General features: G+C 46.8%; 1 protein-coding gene across 2 annotated transcripts in view; it reads left to right on the top strand.

Moving 5' to 3' along the window:
- KCNQ3 (potassium voltage-gated channel subfamily Q member 3) overlaps positions 1-26,624 on the top strand; it is a 217,361-nt gene that overhangs the window by 159,924 nt on the left and 30,813 nt on the right. Inside the window, exons 3-9 of one of the 2 annotated variants that reach the window (XM_053250572.1) lie at positions 5,459-5,585; positions 9,773-9,945; positions 12,227-12,379; positions 14,949-15,059; positions 16,716-16,811; positions 23,422-23,516; positions 25,096-25,119. In XM_053250572.1, the coding sequence (XP_053106547.1) occupies positions 5,459-5,585; positions 9,773-9,945; positions 12,227-12,379; positions 14,949-15,059; positions 16,716-16,811; positions 23,422-23,516; positions 25,096-25,119 (779 nt within the window). Of the gene's footprint in view, positions 1-5,458; positions 5,586-6,618; positions 6,850-9,772; positions 9,946-12,226; positions 12,380-14,948; positions 15,060-16,715; positions 16,812-23,421; positions 23,517-25,095; positions 25,120-26,624 lie in introns of those variants that run through there. The other variant, XM_053250573.1, reaches the window with a different exon arrangement.

The following is a 26,624-nucleotide window of genomic DNA, read 5'->3' as shown; positions in this document are numbered from 1 at the left end:
GAATTTTATTATCAATGTTGTTGCTGTTATTATAGATATCGTCGCAGAATATAGGCTGTTCCCAGTAAAGTTGCTTTTTGTAATTGGGCTGATGGCGATTTCTGTGGCCCCTATGGTGTTGAGGTGCTCTTCAAGGTCTTTTGGAACTGCACCCAGGGCGCCAATTACCACTGGGATTATTTTGGTCTTTTTCTGCCACAGCCTTTCAATTTCAATTTGTAGATCTTTGTATTTGGTGATTTTTTTTCTATTTCTTTTTCTTCTATTCTGCTATCCCCTGGTATTGCTATGTCAATTATTTTGACTTGTTTTTCTTTCTTCTCAACTACAGTAATATCTGGTGTATTGTGTGGCAGATGTTTGTTTGTAGTTGGAAGTCCCATAATATTTTTGCATCTTCATTTTCTTCAAGTTTTTTAATTTTATGGTCCCACCAATGTATTATTACTACTACTACTACTACTACTACTACTACTATTATTATTATTATTATTATTAAAACTTTTATACCGTCCTTCCAAAAGGCTCAGGGCAGTTTACATTAAAACACCATTAAAATCAGTTAATAATTAAAACAAAAATTATAAAGCATAAAAACAATAATTAACAATTAAAAACATTGCAAAACAACAATTCTATAATCAGAAGAATTTAAAAACAAGTTTTAAAAAGCTGAGAAAGCCTCGTTGAAGAGATGTGTTTTCAGGTGTTTTTTGAAAATTGCCAGAGATGGGGAGGATCGTATCTCAGCAGGGAGCGCATTCCACAATCTCGGGGCAGCAGCCGAGAAGGCCCGTCTCTGTGTAGCCACCAAACGAGTTGGTGGCAACTGGAGACGGACCTCCTCAAATGACCTCAATGGGCGGTGGGGCTCATAGCAAAGAAGACGCTCTCTTAAATACCCAGGGCCTAAGCCGTTTAGGGCTTTGTAATTGTAACTAGCACTTTGTATTTTGCCCGGAAACCTATTGGCAGCCAGTGTAACTCCATCAACAAAGGAGTAATGTGGTCTCTCCAAGATGACCCAGAGACCAACCTGGCTGCCGCATTCTGAACCAACTGAAGTTTCCGGACTACGTAGAAAGGCAGCCCCATGTAGAACGCATTACAAAAGTCAAGTCTGGAGGTTACCAGCAGATGTACCACAGTTTTGAGGTCATTGATCTTGAGAAACGGGCGCAGCTGGCGTATCAGCCGGAGCTGATAGAAAGCACCCCTGGCCACCGCCTCAACCTGAGAAACCAAGGAGAGGTGTGAATCCAGAAGTACTCCTAGACTGTGAACCGGTTCCTTTTGGGCAAGTGTGATCCCATCTAGAACAGGCAGATCAAAATTGTCTCTAGAGTTCTGAGCCCACACAATAAGTACCTCTGTCTTATCTGGATTCAGCTTCAGTTTATTCTCCCTCATCCAGCCCATTACTGCTTCCAGGCAGGCATTTAGGGAGGATATGCCAACTCCTGAAGAAGTTGACATGGAGAAGTAGATCTGGGTGTCATCAGCATACTGGTAACACCCAGCTCCAAATCCCCTGATGATCTCTCCCAGTGGTTTCATGTAGATATTAAAAAGCATTGGAGAAAGTATGGAGCCTTGAGGGACACCATACCTGAGCTCAGATTTTGAAGAGCAACAATCTTCAATTGACACCAACTGGAATCTGTCCGAGAGGTAGGAGCGGAACCACTGTAAAACAGTGCCTCCCACCCCCAACCCCCTCAGACATTCCAGAAGGATGCTATGGTCGATAGTAATGCAAGCCGCCGAGAGATCCAAGAGGACCAATGGAGTCACACTTCCTCTGTCAATTGCTAATTGGAGATCATCCATCAGGCCGACCAAGGCAGTCTCCACCCCATAGCCCGCCAGAAAACCAGTTTGAAATGAGTCTAGATAATCAGTTTCCTCCAAGACCGCCTAGAGCTGAGAGGCCACCACCCTCTCAATTACCTTGCCCAGCCATGGGAGATTGGAAACTGCCCTATAATTGCTCAACTCTGAGGGAACTAACGCAGGCTTCTTTAGAAGAGGTCTAATAATTGCCTCCTTAAGACAAGTAGGCATCCTGCCCTCCCTCAGGGAAGCATTTATGATTTCTGCCAGGCCGCCTACAACAGCCTCCCTGCTAGATCAAACAAGCCATGTTGGACAAGGGTCAAGAGGACAAGTGGTAGGCCTCACCGCTCCAAGCAGCTTGTCCACATCATCAGGAGTCACAAACTGAAATTGATCCAATCGAATCGTATAAGAGGGGTTGTTGGACACCTCCAGTTCAGACATCAAATTAATTGTGGAGTCTCCATCTAAGTTGGCCTGAATCCGAGAGATTTTGTCTGTGAAAAATTCATTAAACACACCACAGCGGGTAACTGATTATTCCAAATTCTGGTTCAAGGGAAAGGGGGCAGATACTAGTCCCCTCACAGCCCTGAACAACTCCGCCGGACGTGAACTCGCAGAGGCAATATGGGCAGAAAAGAACCGCTTCTTTGTCGCACGTATCGCCTGAGCATAGATCTTTAAATGTGCTTCATGTCATAATCTGTCAGATTCAGTTGAGTTTTTCTCCACTTGCGCTCCAGTCACCTACCTTGCTGCTTCAGCCTCCGTAGATCTTCCGTATACCAGGGGGCCAATTTTGAAGCAAGTTGGAGAGGATGCTTAGGAGCAATCGTGTCTACTGCCCTGGTGAGCAAGTTGTTCCAGTTCTCAACCAGGGCATCAACAGGACCACCAGCAGAGCCAACATTGAATCCCTCCAAGGCTTCTTGGAATCCTACTGGATCCAGTAACCTCTTTGGGTGGACCATTCTAATAGGCCCCTCGCCCCTGCGAAAGTGGAAAGCGGTTGTAAGTCCAACCTTAACCAGATGGTGGTCCATCCATAACAATGGGGAGATTGTAGGAGTCCCCACCCACGGAACACCACCCTGATCAGAATAAAAGACCAAATCAAGCATGTGACCTGCAATACGCGTCGATCCAGAGACCGCTTGGGAAAGGCCCATCGTCGTCATGGCCGCTATGAACTCCTGAGCTGCCCTGGACAAATTGGTCCCGAAATGAACATTGAAGTCCCCCAGCACCAAAAGTCTGGGAGACTCCAATGCAAGTTCCGCGACCAAGTCCGTGAGCTCAGTAAGGGATTCCGTTGGGCAGCAGGGCAATCGGTACACCAACAGAAGTCCCAATCTATCCCTGGTCCTCAATCTCAAGTAGACACATTCAATATGGTCCGATACCCTGACAGGGACCCTGGTAAGGTAGATGTTATCCTTATAGACCACAGCCACTCCACCTCCCCACCCATGTCCTTTCACCTGCTCCTCTACAGAATATCCTGGAGGGAGAAGCTGGGTCCAAACTGGACCACTAGCCTCGCCCAACCAAGTCTTAGCAATACACATCAGGTCGGCCCCTTCATCCATGATCAAATCATGGATGAGTTCTGATTTATTTTGGACCGACCTGGCATTGCAGAGGAGCAAGGTAAGGTTATGTGGGATGTTGGCAGTGCTCCCCGAGGTCAAAGAGCTGGCAGGACACCCGGAAAGGGGGACAGCTATTAGATTTCTGACCACCCTTCCCCTGGAACAGCCTGCTGACCTGCCAACGTTTCTTCTTCTATTCACCACCACCACCGAAATAGCTGCCCCACATTCAATGAAGGCACATTCGTTGAATGCCCCACATTCATTTAGGCCCCTAGTCGGCAACTAATTTTTAATACTTATTTTGAGCCGAGCAGGGGCAGACACAGGCTCCTTAACCCACTCGTCCTCAGTGTGCAAAACAACGGAAGCATTCTTCTTAGCAAACATGTAGGAACACAGGAAGCTGCCATATACTGAGTCAGTCCATAGGTCCATCTAGCTCAGTATTGTCTACACAGACTGGCAGCGGCTTCTCCAAGGTTGCAGGCAGGAATCTCTCTCAGCCCTACCTTGGAGTTGCCTGGGAGGGAACTTGGAACCTTCTGCATACAAGCTTTCAGGTGCTCTTCCCAAAGCGGCCCCCACCCCCTAAGGGGGAATATCTTACAGTGCTCATACATCAAGCTCCCGTTCATATGCAACCAGGGCAGACACTGCTTAGCAAAGGGGACAATTCATGCTCGCTACCACAAGACCAGCTCTCCTTCCTGCAGGGAGAAGAGCATGGGACTGTGATTCTGATTCCACTTCCTCACCACATGTTTGGTGTGTGAAAGGGATTGAGAAATTCATGTGAAAGGGTTTGTGATAGCACATACCACACTGACAAGAACCCTGGATGATCAGGGTTTTTGTCTGGTGTATGTAGGTATACGGCTGCTTTCTCAAGATGCAAAATGTGTGGTCACTATGCGGGGAGTGGGCACACTTCCGCTGCCCCCTCCCCACATTCATTACAAGGAGCATACTGGTATGCATTCACTGATACTCCTCAGCTTCTCACTCCCACTTTGCTGTGTCTTGTCTGTCAGAGGGTCCATTCAGGTAGTTTTAAGCTGCACAATGTGAGAAACTTGCATGCAAGTTCTAAGCATGAGTTTACTCATGGTCCACACACTCCTATAGGCTAGTTTGGTCTTCCTTCCCAGCACACTCTTATGCTCTGGCCACACGCAGAGCAGAGACTCCGGGAAGGGACTGAATGCAATTTTTGCAGTGCCACTTGCCTGCCAGCTCTTGCTTTCTGAAAAGAGCAGATTACTAATATTGTGATGAATGGAGAAAAGGGCTGGTTCGTCTCAGAAAACAAGAGCTGGCCGGTAGGCTGCACTGCAAAAGTCATGCGAGAACTCAGCTCTATATGAATTCACACTGGAAAGGAAGATGGAAGTTTGCCGGGAGTGTGTGGAGCATGAGTAAACTTGTGCTTAGAACTTACACATAAACTGCTCACATCACACAGTTTGGGAATATAAGGGAGCTGCCTGGTATGCATTCACTGATACTCCTCAGCTCCTCACTCCCACTTTGCTGGGTCTTGGACCATTTCCATTGGTCCATCTAGCTCAGCATTGTCTACTGGCAGCAGCTGTCCCAGGTTTCAGGCAGGGGTCTTTCTCAGTTCTACCTGGAAATGCCAGGAATTGAACCAGGGACCTTCTGCAGGCAAGGCAGATGCTCTGCCACTGAGCTATAGCTCCATCTTCTGATTGCATCCTGGAAGGCCCAAACACAGGTGTAACCAGCTGATGCCCATAAAGGGGGGATTCTGACAAGGCCTCTGTTGCTCTTCATGCAGGAGTGAAGGTAGCTGAGGCCCTTTGGGGGTTCTCAGGGCATCCCCCAAACTTCTGATAGCTGAGACCCCTTCCCCCCGAATTAAAACTAAAAGTAGACATCACTCTTAACGTTTGAGAACATTGCCTTTTCCTGTGTGGCTTGACCCTGCATGCTTTGCTTTAGTTTAGATTTTTTGCATGCTGGTAATTCATGCCTAGTTGTTCTTTGCATTCCTCTCTGTGCAGGAAACCTTTGCCATTTTCATCTTTGGAGCAGAGTTCGCCTTAAGGATCTGGGCTGCTGGGTGCTGCTGTCGATACAAAGGATGGAGAGGGAGGCTGAAGTTTGCCAGGAAACCGTTGTGTATGTTGGGTAAGCACAACTCTTTGCATTGCTGGTTCCCCTAAAATATGTTGTTTTCTAGGCCTGTGCAAAGTTGGACTGGGGAGGTTGGAAATGTTCAGATTTTGCCCAGTTCAGAGGGTTTGGGGGATTAACTTTGACTTAGGAAAGCCTAGTTTGGGTTGGACTTTTCTGATCTGGTTTTGAAAAAAATTGAAACCTTTCAGAACTCCAAATGTTAGCAGGAATCTAGCTCCCGCCCCACTATCATGGCTGAGGAGGGGAAAAATCCACCTTCTGCAACCTCTCTGCCTACCAGCCTGCCCATGCATTATTATTTTTTAATTTTTAAAAGTATTTAGCCTTCAATTGTACTTACACTTTAATACTGAAAGTGGAAGATTATTTGGTGTTACATCACTTCCCCTGTGATTCTTGGATGTGTAATAACTTTCCTTCCACATTTGCTGTGAGTACAATTTCTTGGTTACTTAAAAAAATTAATTTAAACTCAAAGGATGGTGACATTCATTTCTAATTAAATACACAAAGTCCAACCATCCTGGCCTTCTGTGTGTGCCAGCATTGAGAGTTCCTGGGCTAGCCATTTGTTTTGTTTTGTTTTTGGGGGGATGGATTTTTTTCTTTCCCCATAAACTTCTATGGAGATTTTTGCTGATTTTACTCACCCAAATTTTACTGACCCCAACCTTCTGAAGGATCCAAAAGAACCCAAACCAGCATCTCTGATTCTGGATCCAATCCAATCTGAATCCGTTTTTTGTTTTTTTTTCAGTCATACACACCCCTATTATTTTCTTTCTGAAGTCAATCCTTCTTTCTGAAGGTTTGGGGATTGAGGCAAACCACTATGAACTGGCAGCTGCTGCTCCTAAGACTGTGGGCTTAAGTATCTATATACTTATTTCTTGTAGACGGGCCATGCGTGGCAGGAAGGAGGCGATTGGCTGAGTTTGCAAGAAGCACCTGATTGGGCAGTGGGGATTCCATATGCAGAGTTTGCAAACAGAAGCACCTGATTGGGCAGTGGGGATTCCATATGCAGATAGGGAGAAGGAGCCTGTGAGAGCAGAAGCACCATGGTGATTGGGCAGTGGGGATTCCCTATGCAGATAAGGAGGAGGGGCCTGTGATGGTTAAGGTCAGTTGGAATGCAGCTGTTACTGGTCGGAAGATGTTCTGGATATAAAAGGATAGCAGGCAGGAGTCTGCAAAAAGACAGGTCGTGAGGGAGCAGGAAAGAGCCCTTTCAGGAGAAGGAGGATGCCGTTGTGTAAATGAACAAAATCTGTTAACTCAGGGAGGGAGGAAGAAAAAACATGAAGGAAGGGGGAAGGAAGAGTGGAGAAGAGTGAGTGGAGGAGAGAGAAAGAGGGGAAAAGAAGGGAGGGGGAAGAGAGAAAGAAGGAAGGGCAAGGGATGGGCCTGAGCCTGTCAGCAGCTTGAGGGGAATGAGCGGCCATGGCGGCACTGGCAGCAAGGAAGGGTCCAGGCAACCACTGCTGCTGTTTGGGGCTACCGAGGTCATTGTCAGAGGGAGGCAGTCAGGCAAGGGAATGGCCTGGGCCTGTCAGTGGCCTGAGGGGAACGAGCGGCCATCGTGGTGGCAGCTGCGAGGAACGGCCCAGTCAACCACTGCTGCTGCTCCTGAAGGGAGGAGCAGGAACGGGGCTCGGGTGAGGGTGGGGGGGTCTCTGGGGATAGGAGGCTGCAGCTTGGCCAATAGGCAGCAGCAATGCTGCAGCCACGACCAAGAAGGGGGAGGAGGATGGAAGCAACCGGATGGAGGAGGTGGAGGAGGAGGAGTGCAGACCAAGTGAGGGTGGGAAGATCTCTGAGGTGAGGGGAGCAATCAAGTACTAACACGCAGATGCTCTAGAGCGTGCAAGAGTTCCAGCATTGAAGCAAAGAGAAATAATGGCAGCGGTCAGGATACAGAGGTGGAGGGCCGGCAGGCGAAGCCCCTCTGGCCAGAAGAGGTGGGTGGATGGTGGGCGAAGCCCCGCCGGCCAGGAAGAGGAGGCGGTAGTGGGGAGAAATGATGGCGGTGGTGAGGAGGTGGGCAGACGGCGGGCAAAGCCCTACCAGCCGGGAGGAGAAGGTGAGAGGTGGTGGTGGGATGGCCTGGCCCTGGCCCGCCCAATGGAGAGAGCTGTGGGTGGGGGAGAGTGAGCTAGCTGTGGGTGGGGGAGAACGAGTGAGCGAGCCACCGGGGAGAGAGCGAGCGAGCTGTGGGGGGAGAGTGAGCAAGCAAGCAAGCTGCGGGGGGGGGGGGAGAGCGAGCAAGCTGAGGGGGACATCACAGGCTCAGTACACAACTGCACAGATGCTCTGTGTGGGGTCAGCTAGTATGTTACCTGAAATATTTAGGAAAAAAATTATTTTATGTGTAATTGTCTCCACAGTACAATAAGTCCCAGTTACATGTTAAGTAAAATTCCAGGAGTTTTAAATCTTATGTGGGGTTTTTTCCTTCAACCCAAAGCAACCTGAGACACTGTGTCTAGGTAGGAGAAGGGTGGGACTTTGGAGCTTCATGGGAACTCTTAGAAGTAGCAGAGCCGATAAATGCCCCAAATAAGCTGAATCATTAAAATAGTCCTACCAGCATGAAATTTGTAAGAAAGGTTTTCAGGTATTTCTTTTTTCAGCAAATGGTGGGGAGGCTAACAACATGGTGGCTAATAATAGTTATTTATAATATGATATGATATGATATGATATGATATGATATGATATGATATGATATGATATGATATGATATAATATAATATAATATGTTTGGTTGGGGGAAGCTGGTGGCCCAGTCTAGTCCCAGGTTCTCCCTCCAGGGTACTCTGTTGAGAAGCAGGTGAGAGGACATGGACAGGGAGGTGGAGTAGCTGTGGTCTACAAGAATAACATCTCCTTACAAGGATCCCCGCTGAAGTGCCCAACCAAATCAAATGTGTGTACTTAGGTTTGGGGACCAGGGGCAGAATGAGAATTTGTTTGGTGTACCGATCACTCCGCTGCCCAACAGGGTTCCTAACTAAGCTGATAGTCTTGGTCTTGGTCTTGGCATTGGAGTCTCCCAGGCTTATGGTGGTGGGGGATTTCAGTGTTCACTTCGTGACCAATTTGTCTGGGGTGGCTCAGGAGTTCATAGTGGCCATGACAACTATGGGCCTTTCCTAAGCAGTCTCAGGACTGACACACATTGCTGATCAAACGGTTTATCTGGTCTTTCACTCTGATCAGGGTGGTATTCAGTGGGTAGGGACTCCTGTTATTGTCCCATTGTCATGAATGGACCATCATCTGGTTAAGGTTGGACACACAATCACGTCCCACCTCCACAAGGGTAAAGGGTCTATTTGGATGGTCCACCCGAGAAGGTTATTGGATCCAACAGAATTCCAAGAAGCCTTGGAAGGATTTAGTGTTAGCTGTGCTGGTGATTCTCTTGATGCCCTGGTGGAAAACTGGCACACACAAAAAACTCACCAGGGCAGTAGACATGATCACTCCTAAGCATCCTCTCCAAACCACTTCAGAACTGGCCCCTTGGTATATAGAAGAACTATGGGAGCTGAAGTGGCATGATAGATGACTGGAGTGCAAGTGGAGAAAGACACGACTCAAATCTGACAGATTAAAACATTGAGCACATTTATGCTCATAAGAACCATTTAATAAGTTGAACCATTTAATAAGTTGTATAGTAATAGAATCACTATAATATGTAATATTACAACCATCAACAACAACAAATATTTATATACCACTTTCCAACAAAAGTTTCCAAAGTGGTCTACACAGAGAAATAATAACAAAATAAGATGGATCCCTGTCCTCAAAGGGCTTAATTAGAATAGTAATTAAGATTTATTAATTCAAGCTCACAAAAATGTGTTCTGTTGCAAATAATGATGCGTAATTCCATAAAATAAAATATATTCCAAAAATACAATACATTTTAAAAATTAATATTTCAATTATAATGCAATTTTATATAGGTAATCACCTATAAGTTACAATTTTTTATTTTTACATCCCCCTTTTATTATTTGTGATTTAGTCAACATTCATGCCAATTTTCATGCTTGTAGGAAAAAGGAAACGATACGTCCCACTATCTGCTCCACTAAAAGACACAAGTCAGTTGCAAAATACCACCATGTTTGACAGGGCTTGTTTTTCTTTCCGCTTTGCAGATATCTTTGTACTGATTGCTTCTGTGCCAGTGGTGGCTGTCGGCAACCAAGGCAATGTCCTGGCTACATCGTTGAGGAGTCTCCGTTTCCTTCAGATCCTCCGGATGCTTCGGATGGACAGGAGAGGTGGCACCTGGAAGCTCTTGGGATCTGCCATTTGTGCCCACAGCAAAGTAAGTAGGGGTCAGGCAATGAAGGGTTGGGGAAGGAAAGCCATGTGTGATGCAGAAAAACCCAACTGTGAGGGGCACCAGATCCACATTGCTAAGCCATACGGAAGTAAACAATGCCAGATCAATGGAGGCTGGTAGGGATGTGCACAGAACCGGCACAGGGAAGTTCGAAGGTGGGGGTGATTACTTTAAGGATGTGGGGTGCATTTACCACCTGCCCCCGCGCGTGCTTCCCCCCACCAGTGCTCCATTGTAAACTGGTCCGACAGGGCAGCAGCATACCTCCCTGCCGCCCCGTCCCCTCATTGGACCAGAAGTAAGTAGAAGTACCCAGCTCACGTGTGTATTGTGCTCGCTCTCATGCATGTAATGCTCACTCTCATGCACATTGGGCATGCACACAATGTATGTGCGCACATGCCCGACATGCACACATGCTGGATACTTCAGCTTACTTCCAGTCCAACAAAGAGGACGGGGCGGCAGGGAGGTATGCGACTGCCCCGGTTCCATGCACATCCCTAGTGGCTGGTAGCAGCTATGGCAGGGGGAGGTGGAGTGGAAAGTGGAATATACATTTGAGCCCCATTAAAAACTCCTATCACTGTTGCCTGGCATCCTGACAGGCCAATGAGCCATGCACTCTGCCCCATTCACTCAGCTGGCCAATGCACATGCACAGCGCCATTTGAAGGACCAGGGGTGGTCACACAGCTCGTTGGCTCCTCGGGACGCTGGGTAGTAGCCACAGGAGCCTTTACCAGGACTTAAAGGTATACAACACTTCCCTCTCTGCCTCCCTCCTGCACCAGCCACCACTGTGCCAGACTAAAAGTAGAATTGGACGACTTCCAACATTTCACCACTGGAGAAATGGTGAAATGGGACATGTCTGTGTAGGGGCAGGGGTGGACAAGCAACCTGTGAGAGCACCTTCTTCCAGATTACCAAAGCAGATGGGCCAAGTCCGTGCCCGCCAACATTTTGAAGGTTAAAATAATGAGACGCTTGTCACAACCAGTTATCATACCAAGGATTACTGTCAGAAGAGTTACCACAGGGATAACTGGCTTGTGGCGGCCAAATGTTCATAGTGATGTCACTTTTTGGTCCTTCGATGGCTCTTCCTATCATTGTGAAGCAGAATTCACCAAGCATTGGATTGTTCACCCACTTTGGGGTTTTTTCAAGCAGGATACCAAGGATTGCTGCCTAAGTCCCCACTCAGGGGCACAGTTATAACTGAACAGGGGTGGAATGACCCTGGGCCCCCAAAGGAGAAGGGGCCCACCAGCTGAGCAACAGCTTGCTCTTCACTTTGATTCAGAAGTTTTTATAAAGTTCTGGCTTGAAACAAGCCAGATTTCACCATTTTAAAAGAAAATTTTCTAAACCCCCCCCCCCACAAAAAACCCACCAAAATCCAGGGGATTGACCCCATAGCTTGCAGGGTGGGGGACAACAACAACACACAGTCTTGCCTATATGAACTTCATGTGTGTCAGATTTCATAACTGTATGCCCATTCATTCCAGAAATTTAAAGGGGAGGTGGAGGTGGCATGCTGTTACCCCTTTTCATGAAAACAAGGGACACATTCCTCCACATGTTGGTGGAATGTTGGTCCAAGGGGGATCTTCAGTTTCAGAAGTTTTTGTAAAGTTCTGGCTTTCACCATTTTTAGCCATTTTTTAAACAAAGATTTCAAAAATTCACCCTAGATCAGAGGATTGACCAATTCTCTCCAAATTAACTACAGGGGGCCCTGACCGTCTCCCCCACATGTGGGGGAAGTTCCAAGGCTCTAGAACCAACCAGTAATATTTAGTGATTTTTTTCATTTTCCCAATTCACATCTATGAGGGAAAATCCTATTCCATTTTGCTAATTCTGAAATTCTGAAGGATTTTCCAAAATTAATTTTGATATTTTGGAATTAATTTCAACTTTACCATTCCAATTAAAAATGGATATGGATTTTACTGATTTTTACCGATTTTGGACGATTTCAGATAAAATCCGAATTTTTGAATCCGAATTTGCGTAGGTCTAGTGTCCAGCATGAGCCTGTATGACTGACCCATCCATTCCAGAAATATGAGACTTCTGGTCAGGCATTATGAGGCTGCCTATAAACACTAGGAGTCTGTCTGTCCTGCTTCTCCTGGTCAACAGAGCTGTGCACTTTAGGGCTATTCATACAGTGTGTTGTTCACATCTGTGATTTGTGTACAGTATGGAGAACTTAGCTTCTGTTAACAGCAGTAGATTTCATTCTTAGGAACTCATCACTGCCTGGTATATTGGGTTCCTGACGCTGATCCTCTCCTCATTCCTGGTTTACCTGGTGGAGAAGGATATACCTGAAAAGAATGCTGAAGGAAAGGAGATAAAGGAGTTTGAAACCTACGCTGATGCACTGTGGTGGGGTCTGGTCAGTATCCAAAGTGACTTCCTTTTCTAAACTGGTTGCATGGAAATCTGACTAAACCTTGGATTCTGCTGTGAAGAGATGCTACTCTAATTGCAATTGGACTGACTTTGTGAGGAACATTGTCCAGGCGAGCTTGCCAGTAAAAATGAGAAGATCTGCTCACGGGGAGGTGCTCCAGCTTGCCATTTCAAATCTCTGCCTTTGAGTAGGTCTGTCTGTGAATATGCATCCCAGAGCTCCCTGCAACAGCAAGTGTGGGTCTTTCCTCCTATTTGTGACAAGATCTATTCACAAGCATCCCAGGCTGCTGATGGAAGTGAAAGGCCAGGTCATGTATCTGTGAGCGAGTCTACTTGTGAATAAGCACTTACATCAAGTGGGACATGGAGACACTGCCCTGTGATCCAAGTTGATTTAGACTTAGAATGGGGTCCACTGCAGATCAGGACCCTAAGTCCTGGTGTGCAGATATGACATCAGAATTGTGAGATGGCCCACTCCAACCTCTCTGGTGTTTGAATACATCCTGCTATCTGGTTTGTCTTCTTGTAATTCTCTCTGGTCAAGATCAGAGGTAGTGTAGTAGCAGTCATGCATTTCTCCCTTTGCTAAGCAGGGTCTACCTTAGTTTGAATATGAATGGGAGACTAGATGTGAGCATTGTAAAATATTCCTCTTAGGGAATGGGGCCGCTCTGGTAAGAGCATCTGCATGCTTGCATGCAGAAGGTTCCAAGTTCCCTCCCTGGCATCTAAATAGGACTGTCACCTTGGAGAAGCTGCTGCCAGTCTGTGTAGACAATACTGAGCTAGATGGACCAGTGGTCTGACTCGGTATATGGCAGCTTCCTAGGTTCCTATGAATAACTACACAATACTCTCAAGGTATCGTGGATTAAGTACCCACTATGGTTTTGAGTCAAATACAGCCTATTCACAACCTTGAAGGCAACATGTGGTATCATATCTTACATTGGGCTAATGACAATTTATCTGCCTTGGGTTGCATTGTGAAGAGGGGTGGGATGGAAAGGAAGGAGGGAAAGGAAAATATGTGGCATCATATTTAAGTACTTAAAAAAAGAAATCCTACAATATCTTCCAGATTCATTGAAAATATCGTTGCACCAGCATGGACACTAAGTGTGGATTCAGATGATCCACTTTCATTAACGAAGATGGGGCAATGTTGGGAACCAGCATCATACTCTCTGGGAGGGGATGCCTCTGAGTCCCAGTTGCATGAGGGCATGCCCTCAACTCAGAGGGCATGCCCTCAACTCCTGCCTGTGGCTTCCAGCGGCATCTGGTGGGCCACTGATGCTGGACTTGATGGGCCTTGGGCCTGATCCAGCAGAGCTGTTCTTATGTTCTTATGAGGGTGTGTTGTGTGAATCTGCCCAAGACCAATTCCCAAGCCCTTCCTTGACATTTTCCCGAGATGCTCCACCCAACTTCAGATCTTGGTTATGCTGCTCAAGTGGACATCAGAAGCATCTTGGGGAAGTGTTGGGTGGAGGATATGAGAGCTGAACATAAGAGCAGCCCTGCTGGATCAGGCCCGAAGCCTATCTAGTCCAGCATCCTATTCCCCACAGTGGCACGCCAGATGCCTCTGAGAAGCCCACAGGCAAGAGGTGAGGGCATGCCTTTTCTCCTGCTATTGCTCCCCTGCAACTGGCATACAGAGGCATCTTGCCTCTGAGGCTGGAGGTGGCCTATAGCACCAGACTAGTATTTATTTATTATTTATTTTATTTAACATATTTGTATACTGCCCAAAACACAAGTCTCTGAGTTGTTTACAACAATTAAACAATTAGCCATTGAGAGACCTGTCCATGAACTTGTCTCCATGAACTTGTCTAAACCCAGCGTGGAGTTTAGACACGTATTGCCAGCATGGTGTAGTGGTTAGAGTGCTGGACTAGGACTGGGGAGAACCGAGTTAAAAAAAAAAAAATCCCCATTCAGCCATGAGACTTGCTGGGTGACTCTGGGCCAGTCACTTCTCTCTCCGCCTAACCTACTTCACAGGGTTGTTATGAGGAGAAACCTACGTATGTAGTACACAGCTCTGGGCTCCTTGGAGAAAGAGTGGGATATAAAAAGTAAATGTAAATGTAACCCCTTTTAAAGCCATCCATAGATTAATTATGTGCAGTGTGAAAAAGTCCTTCTTTTTGTTGGTCTGAAATTACCTGGCGATCAGTTTCCTGGTCCTAATGTAGTGATAGAGGGAGATAAATTTATCTCTGTCCACTTTCTGTTCTCCATGAGTAATTTTATAAACCTTGACAGGTTCTCACAACACACCCACTGGGAGTGTACACTGTGGGTTCCTGACGTTTCCCTGCCTTCCTTGCTCATGGAGGATAGTCTGAAGCTGCCCTAAGGAACTCAGTGCCCATCAGAGAACATTTTCACAGGCCTTCAAGCCAAGTGAGATCCAAAGTGCAAAGCCAGAACTGCTGGCTGTGGAACTGTGGAGGCGAAAAGCAGTCCCAACCATTCTCTTTGCCAATTTCCTTTGTCTTTCTTACAGACTGTCCCAAACATTCTCCCCACAGATTACGCTTGCAACCATCGGCTACGGTGACAAGACCCCCAAAACATGGGAGGGACGTCTCATCGCGGCAACATTCTCTCTCATCGGCGTTTCATTTTTTGCTCTTCCAGCTGTAAGTTCTGTGGATGACCTTGTGGAATGTTTTCATTGGAATGCTGATGACACTCATGGAAGGTCGTGGAATGGTGGGGTGACTGGAATGTTGAAGGGGGCACAGGGAAAGCCAGGTTACACCATGTTCATGGCCCAGTTTCTGTCAGCCTAACCTGCCAGTCAGTGTTGATGTGATATCATCAATAGGATGTAATCTTCTATGTGCTGCACTGAGCTCCTTGGAAATCAGCTAGGTGTCTTTGGAAACTGACAAGGTGATGGTGCTGGCTATCGCCTGGTTCTCTCTCTCGATCTAGTGCTCAGAGGTATGCTACCACTAAACGTGGAAGGTTCATTTAGCTATCATGGCTTACAGACATTTACAGTGCTGACCTCTATTAACATAACCTCTTTTAAAAGCCACTTGTTCTAAGGGTCTCATCATACTATGTAGCAATGAGTTGCACAGATTAATTATACATTATTGTATTAAGAACATAAGAACAGCCCAGCTGGATCAGGCCCAAGGAGACCCATTTAGTCCAGTATCCTGTTTCACACAGTGGCCCACCAGATGCCCCTGAGAAGCCCACAGGCAAGAGATGAAGGCATGCCCTCTCTCCTGCTGTTACTCCCCTACAGCTGGTACTCCTACAATGTCTTTGAATGTCTTATGTTCAGGCACTACCAGTCTTGGGTAACTTCTTGGTTTTGGACTACAATTTCCATCATCCCCAACCACTGTGACCAGGGATGATGGGAGTTGTAGTCCAAAAACAACACGTTGCCCACGACTAGGCATTATGGAAGTCAGAGAAATCACAGTGCATATGAAAGCTCCAGTTTTAAGTGGAGTAACAGAAGGACAGGAGTAATGAGAGCTAACATATGCATCTAGGATGAAACAGAATGGTATAGGAATTAGAACATCTGACTAGGCCTGTGAAGACAGGATTCTTGTGAGGAACATGGCGGGGAGGAGAATTGCCCCCAGTGTCTTGATGGAATTATTACAATTTTTTTTTTAAAAAAAAAAAATGCAGCTTGCAGGCTCAATTCTGTGCAAGGCAGATCCAGATGCAGGAGTCTGCACCCACATTCCCCTGCAGGATGCCAATTGTGTAGTGTTGTGGGCAGTGCCCTGTGGCTAGATCCTTTGGTGGTTCTCCCCACTGTTGCTAGCTGCCACCTGCCCACCCACCTCCCTCCCCCACCCTTCTGCAGCTATGCCGCTGCCTGCCCCTACCCCCACCCCTCAGCTCTCTTCTTGTCACCACCGGTGGCAAAGGGCTGGCACCATGGGCTAACGATGTGACTGCTCAGTGTGTGTCAATGGGCAGTGACCTCATTAGCCCATGAGCCAACCTTTTGCTGACGGGGGGAGGGGAGAAGTGGGTGGGCGGCTTCCCAAGCCCTGACCCCATTGGGCAGTGTGTGTGTTCACTGTACACAGTTGCCCAATCAAGGCCCTCTCTGATGCCAGCATGGCACTATTAACTTCCTCTCCCTGCCCACTCGGAACAGACCTGGCCCTGCTGGTTGGTGGGAGATTTGACTTTCTCTCTGTTCAGGACTTTCTGCATAACCTCTGTGGAGAAATCTTCTTGTGTTTGTTCTTCTTCTGATATCTTCAAGGTAACAATATTTGAGAACTTGTTCTCAATTGTGCTTTCAGGGCATCTTGGGTTCAGGATTGGCTCTGAAAGTCCAGGAACAACATCGCCAGAAGCACTTTGAGAAAAGAAGGAAGCCGGCAGCCGAACTCATACAGGTTTGGATTCTTTGCTTCTTCTTCATGCTTTGTGAAAGATATATGATTTTCCGCTCTTTGAAATCCCCAGGAGCTGTCTGCTTTAAGGTCTCTCAGTAGAGTAACCACAGGTTCCATTTCAGACATTTTATTCTCATTTAATCTAGCAGAATGCCAGAAGCTGTTCCAATGGGGGAGGGGATCACTATCAAAAATACATCTTGCTCCTGAGTCTAAAAATGCCACTTTGAATGGCATTCAGTTGATTTCAATGGAGCTCACTGCCAAAGGTTTGTGTTTAGGGAGCTAGTCTCAATCTACTGCACTGTTGCTGCTGCTAATGTAAGCTTTTGTGCAGGGTCAGCACCAGATGGTGGAGAAATCAGGCATTTGAATGTACCTTCTGAGGCTCAGTACCAAATGCCCCTACCTTTGGAAACTAGGTGGATAGTGGTCCAAGAAAGGGCCCTCTCAGTGGTGGCTCCCCTACTGAGGAATGCTTACCTGAGGGAGGTCCACCTGGCACTGAGCCTTAAGTCCTTTCAGAGCAGGTGGACACTTAACAAAGCTTCTCTTGGATCCCCACCTAACGGAATTCACATTTTTAAGATGTAAGGCAGGAGTTCTCAAATTTGGGTCCCCAGATGCAGTGGGATTACAAAGCCCATTGCCTTTGGCCATTGTGACTGGGGAAGATGGGAGTTGTAGTACAACATCATCTTGGAACTCTGGGAACTGCAGTGTAAGTCATGATCTACCCCCTAAGTGGGCAGAGCTGCCCAAGGAAATGATCAGCATATCCAACAGCATATCCATCCATCAATTTGAGGCCTCTTCTATCCCAGATGGCATATGCATGCTGGAAGCTGGCCAGTTGCCTTTGTACAGAATGAGCCCCCCTGCATGCTTCCCACAGACACACCATATACATACCTGCCAATAAGTCCCTATTTCCCCATTCACACGTCGTCAGGTATGCATACGTTCATCCAAGTCAGAAGTGCCAATCTGAAGCTCTCCAGCTGTTGTTGAGCTACCGCTTCCAACAATCCTGGCTATTGGCCACCATGGCTGGGGATAATGGGAAATGTAGTCCAACAGCATCTGGGGACCTAAGTTTGAAAACCCCTTCTAGAGATTTGTGAGGATTAAAAGAGGAAACCCTATAAACCGCTCTGAGAGATTTAGAGGAAGAGAGGACACAAAACGAATATAATAAGGTAATATATCCTACAAATGTCGTCCCAATAGCTGTATTTAAAACTTTCTACTCTCGCTAGACTTCAATACTTGAACTGAGCCTGCTATGTGGCTGGTAGGGCTGTGCATGGAACCGCCTGGCTTGGTTCGGTTTGAGTCCAGACCGGACTCAAACCTGACCGGGCCACTTTGGTCCAGCACCCCCTTGACCCCCCCCCCCCGGGTTGCAATTTTTTAAAAATTTAAAAAGTCAGGCCGAAAAACTGGCCAAACGGGCCGCTGACAGTGATAACGGAGGCCGGCGGGGGAGGGGAACCTGCGCAGCCCCCCCACTCCGCTGCCCCAAGGAACTCTCCCAAAGGGGATACGGTTTTTAAAAATGGTTGTTGTTTTTTTATTTTTAAAAAATTGCAACACCCCCCCCCCCGAACAGCGGGTGGTTCGGTTCAAGCCCAGACTGTCGAACCAAACTGACTGTTGAGCCGGTTTGGCCATCCCTAATGGATGGTGTGGTATGGTCTTGGAACTATTTCTTAGAGCAAATTTAGCCAGTATGGGAAGGGCTAAGAATCCCTCCCGTCTAGTCACTGATCATTCCCTGTAAATGTTCCCCTTCCCTGCAGTCCTGTTATCTCAGCATATGCCAGCACAAGCTCTAGTTCAACCCATAGCAAAATGATAATCTCGTAATATAACAGGAAGACAACATTCTAGACAGGTTTGTTTGTTTTGTTCAAGGTTTTCTATGCAAAGAAACCCTCTAGCCCAGCCCAGCCTGGATCATGTTTTATTTTTGTTCATTTATTTATTTATTTTTAAAAATCCACATGTATACTTCAACCCATCAATTTAAAAAGACAGGCAAGTCTATCAATGGCTACTAGCCTTGATCGATTTATGCCAGCTCCAGGTTCAGAGGCAGGATGCTTTTGTATACTGGTTGCAGGGGAGAATCAGCAGGAGAGGGGCCTGCCTTCATCTCCTGCTCATGGGCTTCCCAGAGGCATCTGGTGGGCCACTGTGGGAAACAGGATGCTGGACTAGATGGACCTTGGGCCTGATCCAGCAAGGCTCTTTTTATTACAGTAAACCTGTGTGTGAACAGTATCGTTTCAGGCTACAGGTGGAGGCTCGAAGTGACTGATGCTCTATATAAACTCTGTATTCCCTTCAGTTAGAACAGCAGTTCTCGACCTGTGGTACTCCCAATATTGCTGAACTACAATTCCCATCCCATCTCCCCTAGATTGTGGTTGAGCATTATGGGAATTGTAGTTCAGCAACATCTGGAGTACCACAGGTTGGGAACACCTGCATTAGAACACTGGCATGTCAGGGGGAAAGCATTCAAGAACTTTCTTCTCAAGGCTGGTTGACTCCAGATTAGTGGGGGGCCCCTCAGCATGTGAGCGCAGAGGGGCCCTCTCTTCCATGGGGGTAGTTTTATGCGGGGAGACTTGATGGTGTCTCCTCCTCCTCTCCACTGGCGAGTGGGAGAGCAGCAATGGCATCAGTACTGCTCCCAGCTGGCCAGCTCCCAGCACTGGTCTTGCTTCTTTTTAACAACTTGCTTTTTTATGAGGAGGGAATTTCCCGTAGGGAGTAGCATAGAGTCATGTGACCTTCCACCTCAGCAAGAACTAAATCTAAGATCACTTGTATTAACTTAATTCTGGGCAAACACACAAGAATGATTTCACTAACAATACAGTAGCTGGTATGGATGTGGTCACCAACCACACTATAAATTTCAGTAAGGTACACAAACAGACCATTAAGCTGGAAATCATTAGAGTTCTACCTTTGTTCTCTAGCACTAATTAGAGGTGTTAGTTTAATCGTTGCAACTGCATGCCAGCTTCTTAAGAGCTCAAGTGTCTCTGTTTCCACGTCAGCCAAGCCCTGACACACACAAAACAGGATACTGTGGCTCAGATGTCTTTTATCAGCTTTGGCTGATATGCCAATTGCAACCTTACCTGGACAGAGATCGCTTGGCCACAGTTACTCATGCTCTGATAAACCCTTGCTTAGATGACTACAATGTGTTGTACTTGGGGCTGCCTTTGAAAATGGTCCAGAAACTGCAGCTGCTATAAAATAGGGCTGCAGGATTATTAACTGGGACTGGACACTTTGATCATATTACACCAGTGCTTTGTCAGCGTCACAGACTCCCAGTCTGTTTCTGGGCCCAATTCAAAGTGCTGGTTTTAACCTTTAGAGCCCTAAATGGCTTGGGACCAAGTTACCTGAAAGAAGCCTTGCCTCATATGTCCCTACCTGTACTTTAAGATCTTCCTCGGAGGCCCTCCTCGGGTGCCCCTGCCCAATGAGGAGAGGCGGGTGGCTAGTGGGAGAGGTCTTTTTGGTGGTCGCACCCCATCTATGGAACAGCTTCCCCAGTGAGGTTCACCTGGCACCATCACTTTGTTATTTTAGACACCAGTTTGAAGACCTTTCTGTTCACTCAGGCTTTTTAAAATTGATTTTAAAAATTGATTAAAAGAAGCCAAGTTTTTAATTTATTTATTTATTGGCGTACCGTGAAGTTATTTATTTATTGGTGTATTGTGATTTGATGTATTTTATTTTATGTGTTTTTATTGGATGTTTTAACGTTGTGTTGTGAGCCGCTCAGAGAACAATTTGTTATGGGACAATTTGTTACATTAATCCATTAACCATAAATTTGCATCGGTGTTGCCCGCCAAAGGAGAACATTTTCTTAGCCACCGCTAGCACCTGTTCTAGACCGTGCTGCTCCTACTCTGCAAAGATATTTAAGATCGTAAAAAGGAATACAAAATAGAATATACTTAGCTTACATGGTGATCTCCAGACAGGGGAAATGCCATATAGGATAGCAGGGTCAGCACATTCACTAGACAGGCCTGGGTGGTCACCTAGTGTCGCCATTTTTGAGGGGACCCTGCTACTCTGACTGTGAACAGCCACCCTCTGTGCAGTGCTGGGTTGGGGACAGAGAGGAATTATTATACCTTTTAAAATCCACAAGACTGCCACTGATGCTGCCCCACACCGCTGCCCAGCTCCTTGCAGAGTTCACGCCCATTTCATGCCCCATGCCCACCACTCACTGGGCTGAAGCACATGTGTGGCAGCCATTTGAGAGGTCAGCCTATACAGGGGGCTGAATGTGGGGGGTGCTACAGTCATATTTTGCATAGAGTGCCAAAAACCCTAGGGCCAGCTCCGTAGGATAGTTTTATGCAGTCAGGTCACTTTATATAATAATAATAATAATAATAATAATAATAATTCAATTTCTATACCACCCTTCCAAAAATGGCTCAGGGTGGTTTACACAGAGAAATAATAAATAAATAAGATGGATCCCCATCCCCAAAGAGCTCACAGTCTTAAAAGAAACACAAGATAGACACCAGAAACAGTCACTGGAGGTACTGTGCTGGGGGTGGGCAGGGCCAGTTACTCTCCCCCTGCTAAATAAACTTTGACAACAGAATCACCAAATGTGTAATGGACAGATTTGTACAGCTGATTCACACAATCAAAAGAATTTCCACTTACTGGGGATTCCTCCTCCCATCCTGAGAACAATAATCTTAGATTACGAGCCTGTTCCTCAAGCCCTGATGAGATTCCTGTTTAGCAGAAGCCCAGGTTGTGCCCAGAATTTCACTTTGTGTGGAATTAGGCACCAGCCCTACTTTGTAGTATTTGTAGCACTGCAAATGACTGCCTAAAGGGAAGCCATGCATAGGCTTTAGCTCCAGTTACTCTAGTTCCAATGGCACAAGCAGACATTTGCATTGCAACAGCTGCATCAACATCCTGTACTTGGTCAATTGACTAGAGATATGCATTTCTGCTCCTCCTGCCAGCAAGCAGCCCTAAAATCCATTACTACATCTTTTTGCTGGGTAGATAAAAGAGGCCATTATTCCAACACAGGAAGCTGCCTTATACCGAGGCAAACCACTGGTCCCTCTAGCCCAGTATTGTCTACACCAGGGGCACCAAACCTGTAGTGCTCCAGATGTTTCTAAACTACAACTCCCATCACCCTCAGCTGCAATTTATTGTGGCTGGGGATGATGGGAGTTGTAGTTCAGCAACTCCCATCAGTACCACAGGTTGGGAATCCCACTTCTACATTGACTGGCAGCAACTCTGCAAGGCTTCAAGCTGGAGTCTTTCCCAACCCTACGAGGAGATGCCGGAGAGTGAAACTGTCAGTTCTGGCTGGTCAATAAGGGCAGGAGGGACTGCACCCCCCACCCCCTCCCACAAGCTAGTAAAAGATCAGACTTATCAACAGCCAGGGAAACCTTCAGAGCAGGGAGGGAGCTTCCTCCAGCCCCTCCTCACCTGCCTGTAACTCCTCCTTTTGTTCTTATTGGCTGGAACAGTTGCCACTCAAGCTGCTCCAGCCAGTCTGATTCCTCGGCGGCGGTGGCGGCTCCTCCTGGCACTGCCCCCAGGAAGAACTAAAATAATGGGCTAGAAATGCACTTCCTGGTTACTTAAGGGAGTATATTTTAAAATACATTTTCCTGGGGGCAGTACCAGGAGGAGCCCCTTAGGAATCAGACTGGCTGGAGCAGCTTGAGTAGCAACTGTTGCAGCCAGTAAGACCAAAAGAGGAAGTTGCAGGCAAGGGAGGAGGGGCTGGAGGAAGCTCCCTGCTCTGACAGTTTTCCAGGCGGCTGCTGCGTCTGATATTTTACTAGCTTGTTTGTTTGGTGAGAGGGGGGATGCAATCCCTGCTTCCTCCCTTCTGTCCCTCTTTCTGCCTTCTGCTTCTGGTTTTGCCCTTCCGTTCCTGCTTTCTGCCTGCTTTTTGCTCCTTCTGCTTTCTGCCCTTTCTGCCCTGCCCCCACTTTCTGCCTTTTGTCCCTGTTTTTCTGCCCCCTGCTTTCTGTTTTCCTCCAGGCTTGGGCTTACCCAAGCCTGCTTACCTAAACCTGCTGGCATGAAGGAAAGGGAGCGGGTAGGCTCCTGTCCCAGTGACTGGGTTCTCCCCTGCTCCGCTACTGGAAACTGGTACCTTCTGCATGCTAAATACAGTAGATGCTCTTTCACAGGGGTTCCCAACCCAGGGGCCTGCAGATGTTGCTGAACTACAACTCCCATCCCCCCTGCTGCACCTTCTTGTGGCTGGGGATGATGGGAGTTGTAGTTCACTCCCAGGCCCCCCAGGATGGGAACCATTGCACTGTCGCTGAGCTACACCCCATCCTTAGGATGCAAAGCAGGGCATCATTCGTAGCAGCACCCTCCACCCATTTCCTGCACGCAGATGACCTCCTGCATCTGGACTTGCTAATTGGCTTTGAGGTGGAAATCTGCAAAAAATGCTTTAGCCCCGTTGCATTTGCTCATAGGCATGAAGTATGTTTGTTTCCTCTGCTTCTCATCATGTCACTCCTCTTGTGTTCCTCAGGCTGCCTGGAGGTATTATGCTACTAATCCTAATAGGATGGACCTCGTGGCCACTTGGCGGTTTTATGAATCAGTTGTCTCGTTCCCATATTTCAGGCAAGTGTGCTCTTCTGAGAAGCCACCAGTTTAAGACCTAGTTCAGGACAAGAGCTGGCATACTGAGGAGGCTAAAGAGACTGAGCGGCAATGCAAATCGGGACTCCCCTGGTCAGAATCTCATCTGTCCCATCAATTAACTCGGCGGCCGTGGTCAAACTGCTCCCTCCCCGCCTCTGCTGCAATATGGGGATGATAATAATATTTACTGTAAGGGTTCTCCAACTTGGATTGCAAGATGATGTTGGATTACAACCTTTGAAGGCCATTGTGGCTGGGGATGGTGGGAGTTGTAGTCCAATAAGGGCCCAACATACAGGGAGTTATAGTCCAACAACATCCAGGGACCCACATTTGAGAACCTCTGGCCTGATCTACACCTGCAATGGAATGAGGTAGAAGAAGCCTGAAAGGGTACACTGGTCTGCACCACTTCAGACTCCAGGTGGGAGATACCACTTCTGAGTGTTCTCTTATGTGAAAACTCCCAGGTTACCATTGCCTATTTCTGCTTTGCAACCCCATAAAAGTGTATTTTCCAGTTGCTCTTTTTCTGGAAAGGACCCAGAGCAATTAAACATGCCTACAACAATTTTGGGTTTGTTGTGCAGTCACAGCCAATCGGGGATGGTCAAAGTTATTTTGATGCCCAAGGAAGGACATCTACACCTTATCCTGCCAGCTCTGGAGGGGAAAAAAACACAGCAATGAATTAAAATGAATGGCAGTTAGAATAACATACTCATTTCTGCCCATTCATGGAACCACAAATTCACCATTTGATGTGACTGCCTCTCTCTGCCTACCTTGTGGAAGTAGTGTAGTGGTCAGGATGTTGGGGAGATCCAGGTTCAAATCCTCACTCAGCTGCGAAGCTCACTGGATCACACCCAAAGCCAGCTACTGTCTCTCAGCCAACTTTACAGGGTTGTGACAACACAGCAGGAGTAGGGAATGACCATCAACACTGCCCTGAGCTCCATGGAGGAAGAGTGAGCTATAAATATATCTGCCACCAATTGTGGCAAGGTATTCTTCAAATATCTGAAGCCCTGTCACACAGAAGGAGGAATGGACTGTTCCTCCTGAGGATAGGACTAGAACCAGTGGGCTGAAATTACAAGGAAAGAAATTCAGGCTAGGCATTAAGCAGAGTTTCCTGACTGCAAGAGTTGTTTGCCTGTGGAACATTCTGCCTCATGTAGTTGTGGGCTGGGCAGCCATCTCTCAAGAATACTGTCAAGGGCAGGGGCTGCACAACTTCCCATCATCCCCAGCCACAGTGGCCAATAGCCAGGGATTATGAGAGTTGTATCCAGCAACAGCTGTAGGGCTGTGTGGCCCTGCTGTAGAGGACTAGACTAGAAGTCCTTGAGGGGCCCTTCCGGCTCTATGATTCTGTGTATCTTGAAAGGGGCACAACAGGAGTCAGGGTAGGCCTCTTATCACGTGATAAAAGCTTGAAGGTTGCTGCACTACTAGTAGCACGAATGCTTGAGATTCTCCTGCTGGATTTAACGCCTGCCTCCTTTCTCCTTGCTTTTCTCCTCTTGCTTTCCATTTGCAATTCTCCAAAAAGGAAAGAGCAGGTGGACGGTGCCAGGTATGTCACTAATATCCTCAGCTTCTTCATGTCCTGCATTAATTCATTGTACATTCAGAGAGAGGCACCTGAATGCAGCTGCCAATGATGGCTTTTTAACTGGTTTGTAGATAGGGCTAATTATTTTTCAGTGCTCTTAGTTCTCTTATTTAAAGGATGAGAGAAAATGGACTCTCTGAATAAGATAATCGTGGCTTAGCATTTGACTTGTCGCTGAAAGTATCTCAATGACTAATAATAAACGACACAACGACGCTTTGATTGCCAAGATCAGAATAGACTTAATTTACTGGAAGCACAGGCTTTAACGAAATTAGCTTGCATAATAACACTTAGAATGATCAACACTGAAACATGTCTAATTGGTTTGTCATTGTTTATGGTGTTTATGATACTGAGAAGCTACAGTAATAAGTGCATTCACAAAACAATCTGGCAGCTAGATTTTAATATCTTTCCCCCCCATATCTGTCTAGACAGCAGACTGATATGTTTTGGGATTGTTGAAGGTCTTAGTTCCTTGGATGTTCTCTTGCAGTCTTTCCTGATAATAGAAAGTAGCTTTTCCTTAGTATTATTCTCGTACAAATGAGGATCCAGCACAGGTCTTGTCCTTTTTCACCATAATACAAGAAGATGGCTCTGCTGCTAACAGGATAGACTCCTTGCAGAAGTCTTCCTATTCACTGCTTTAAAAACGAATCTTAGGAACATAGGAAGATGCCATATACTGAGTCAGACCATAGGTCTATCTGGCTCAGTATTGTCTTCACAGATTGGCAGCGGCTTCTCCAAGGTTGCAGGCAGGAATCTCTCTCAGCCCTATCTTGGAGATGCCAGGGAGGGAACTTGGAACCTTCTGCTCTTCCCAGAGCGGCTCCATCCCCTGAAGGAAATATCTTACAGTGCTCACACTTGTAGTCTCCCATTCATATGCAACTAGGACCCTGCTTAGCTGAGGGGACAAGTTATGTTTGCTACCTCAAGACCAACTCGTCTCTTGGGAGCTGTGTGCCCCAGCACTGGGAGAGCAGGAGTGCACAGCCCTCAAAGAACTGGACAGAAGAAAGGAAATATTTAAAAAAATACAGGGGAAATGAATTGCCTTCCTAGCATTTTTGCAACAAGGTCTCTTGGTCCGAGCTGATCTCCTGACAGTTGCCTGCTCTGGCCAGAGCTATTTGGTGGTGCACAGGCAAATCCCTGCTTGACCTCTCTAAGGTCCTGATTTATAGGGATATGTGAATCGATTTGAGTACAAATAGATTTGTACACAAATCTAGCTGATTCGGGTGATTTGGAGACAGAACAAATCACCCCTGTGGTCCATTGGCTTGATTCGGGTCCAAATCTAATCGTACCTGACTTGATTCGAATACCTCTTATTAATTCCCCCAGATTCCCAGCTTTCTTAAAAAAATAAAATAAAGTTAAGCTTTAGCCCTTGTAGAAGTGGAGAAAATGAATAGAAGAAATGAAGGTGTGTAATGAATGCTCATCATTGA

Source organism: Hemicordylus capensis, chromosome 4 (genome assembly GCF_027244095.1).
Source record: "Hemicordylus capensis ecotype Gifberg chromosome 4, rHemCap1.1.pri, whole genome shotgun sequence".
In the NCBI taxonomy this organism is placed as follows: domain Eukaryota; kingdom Metazoa; phylum Chordata; class Lepidosauria; order Squamata; family Cordylidae; genus Hemicordylus; species Hemicordylus capensis.
This window is presented reverse-complemented; position numbering and strand designations above follow the sequence as displayed.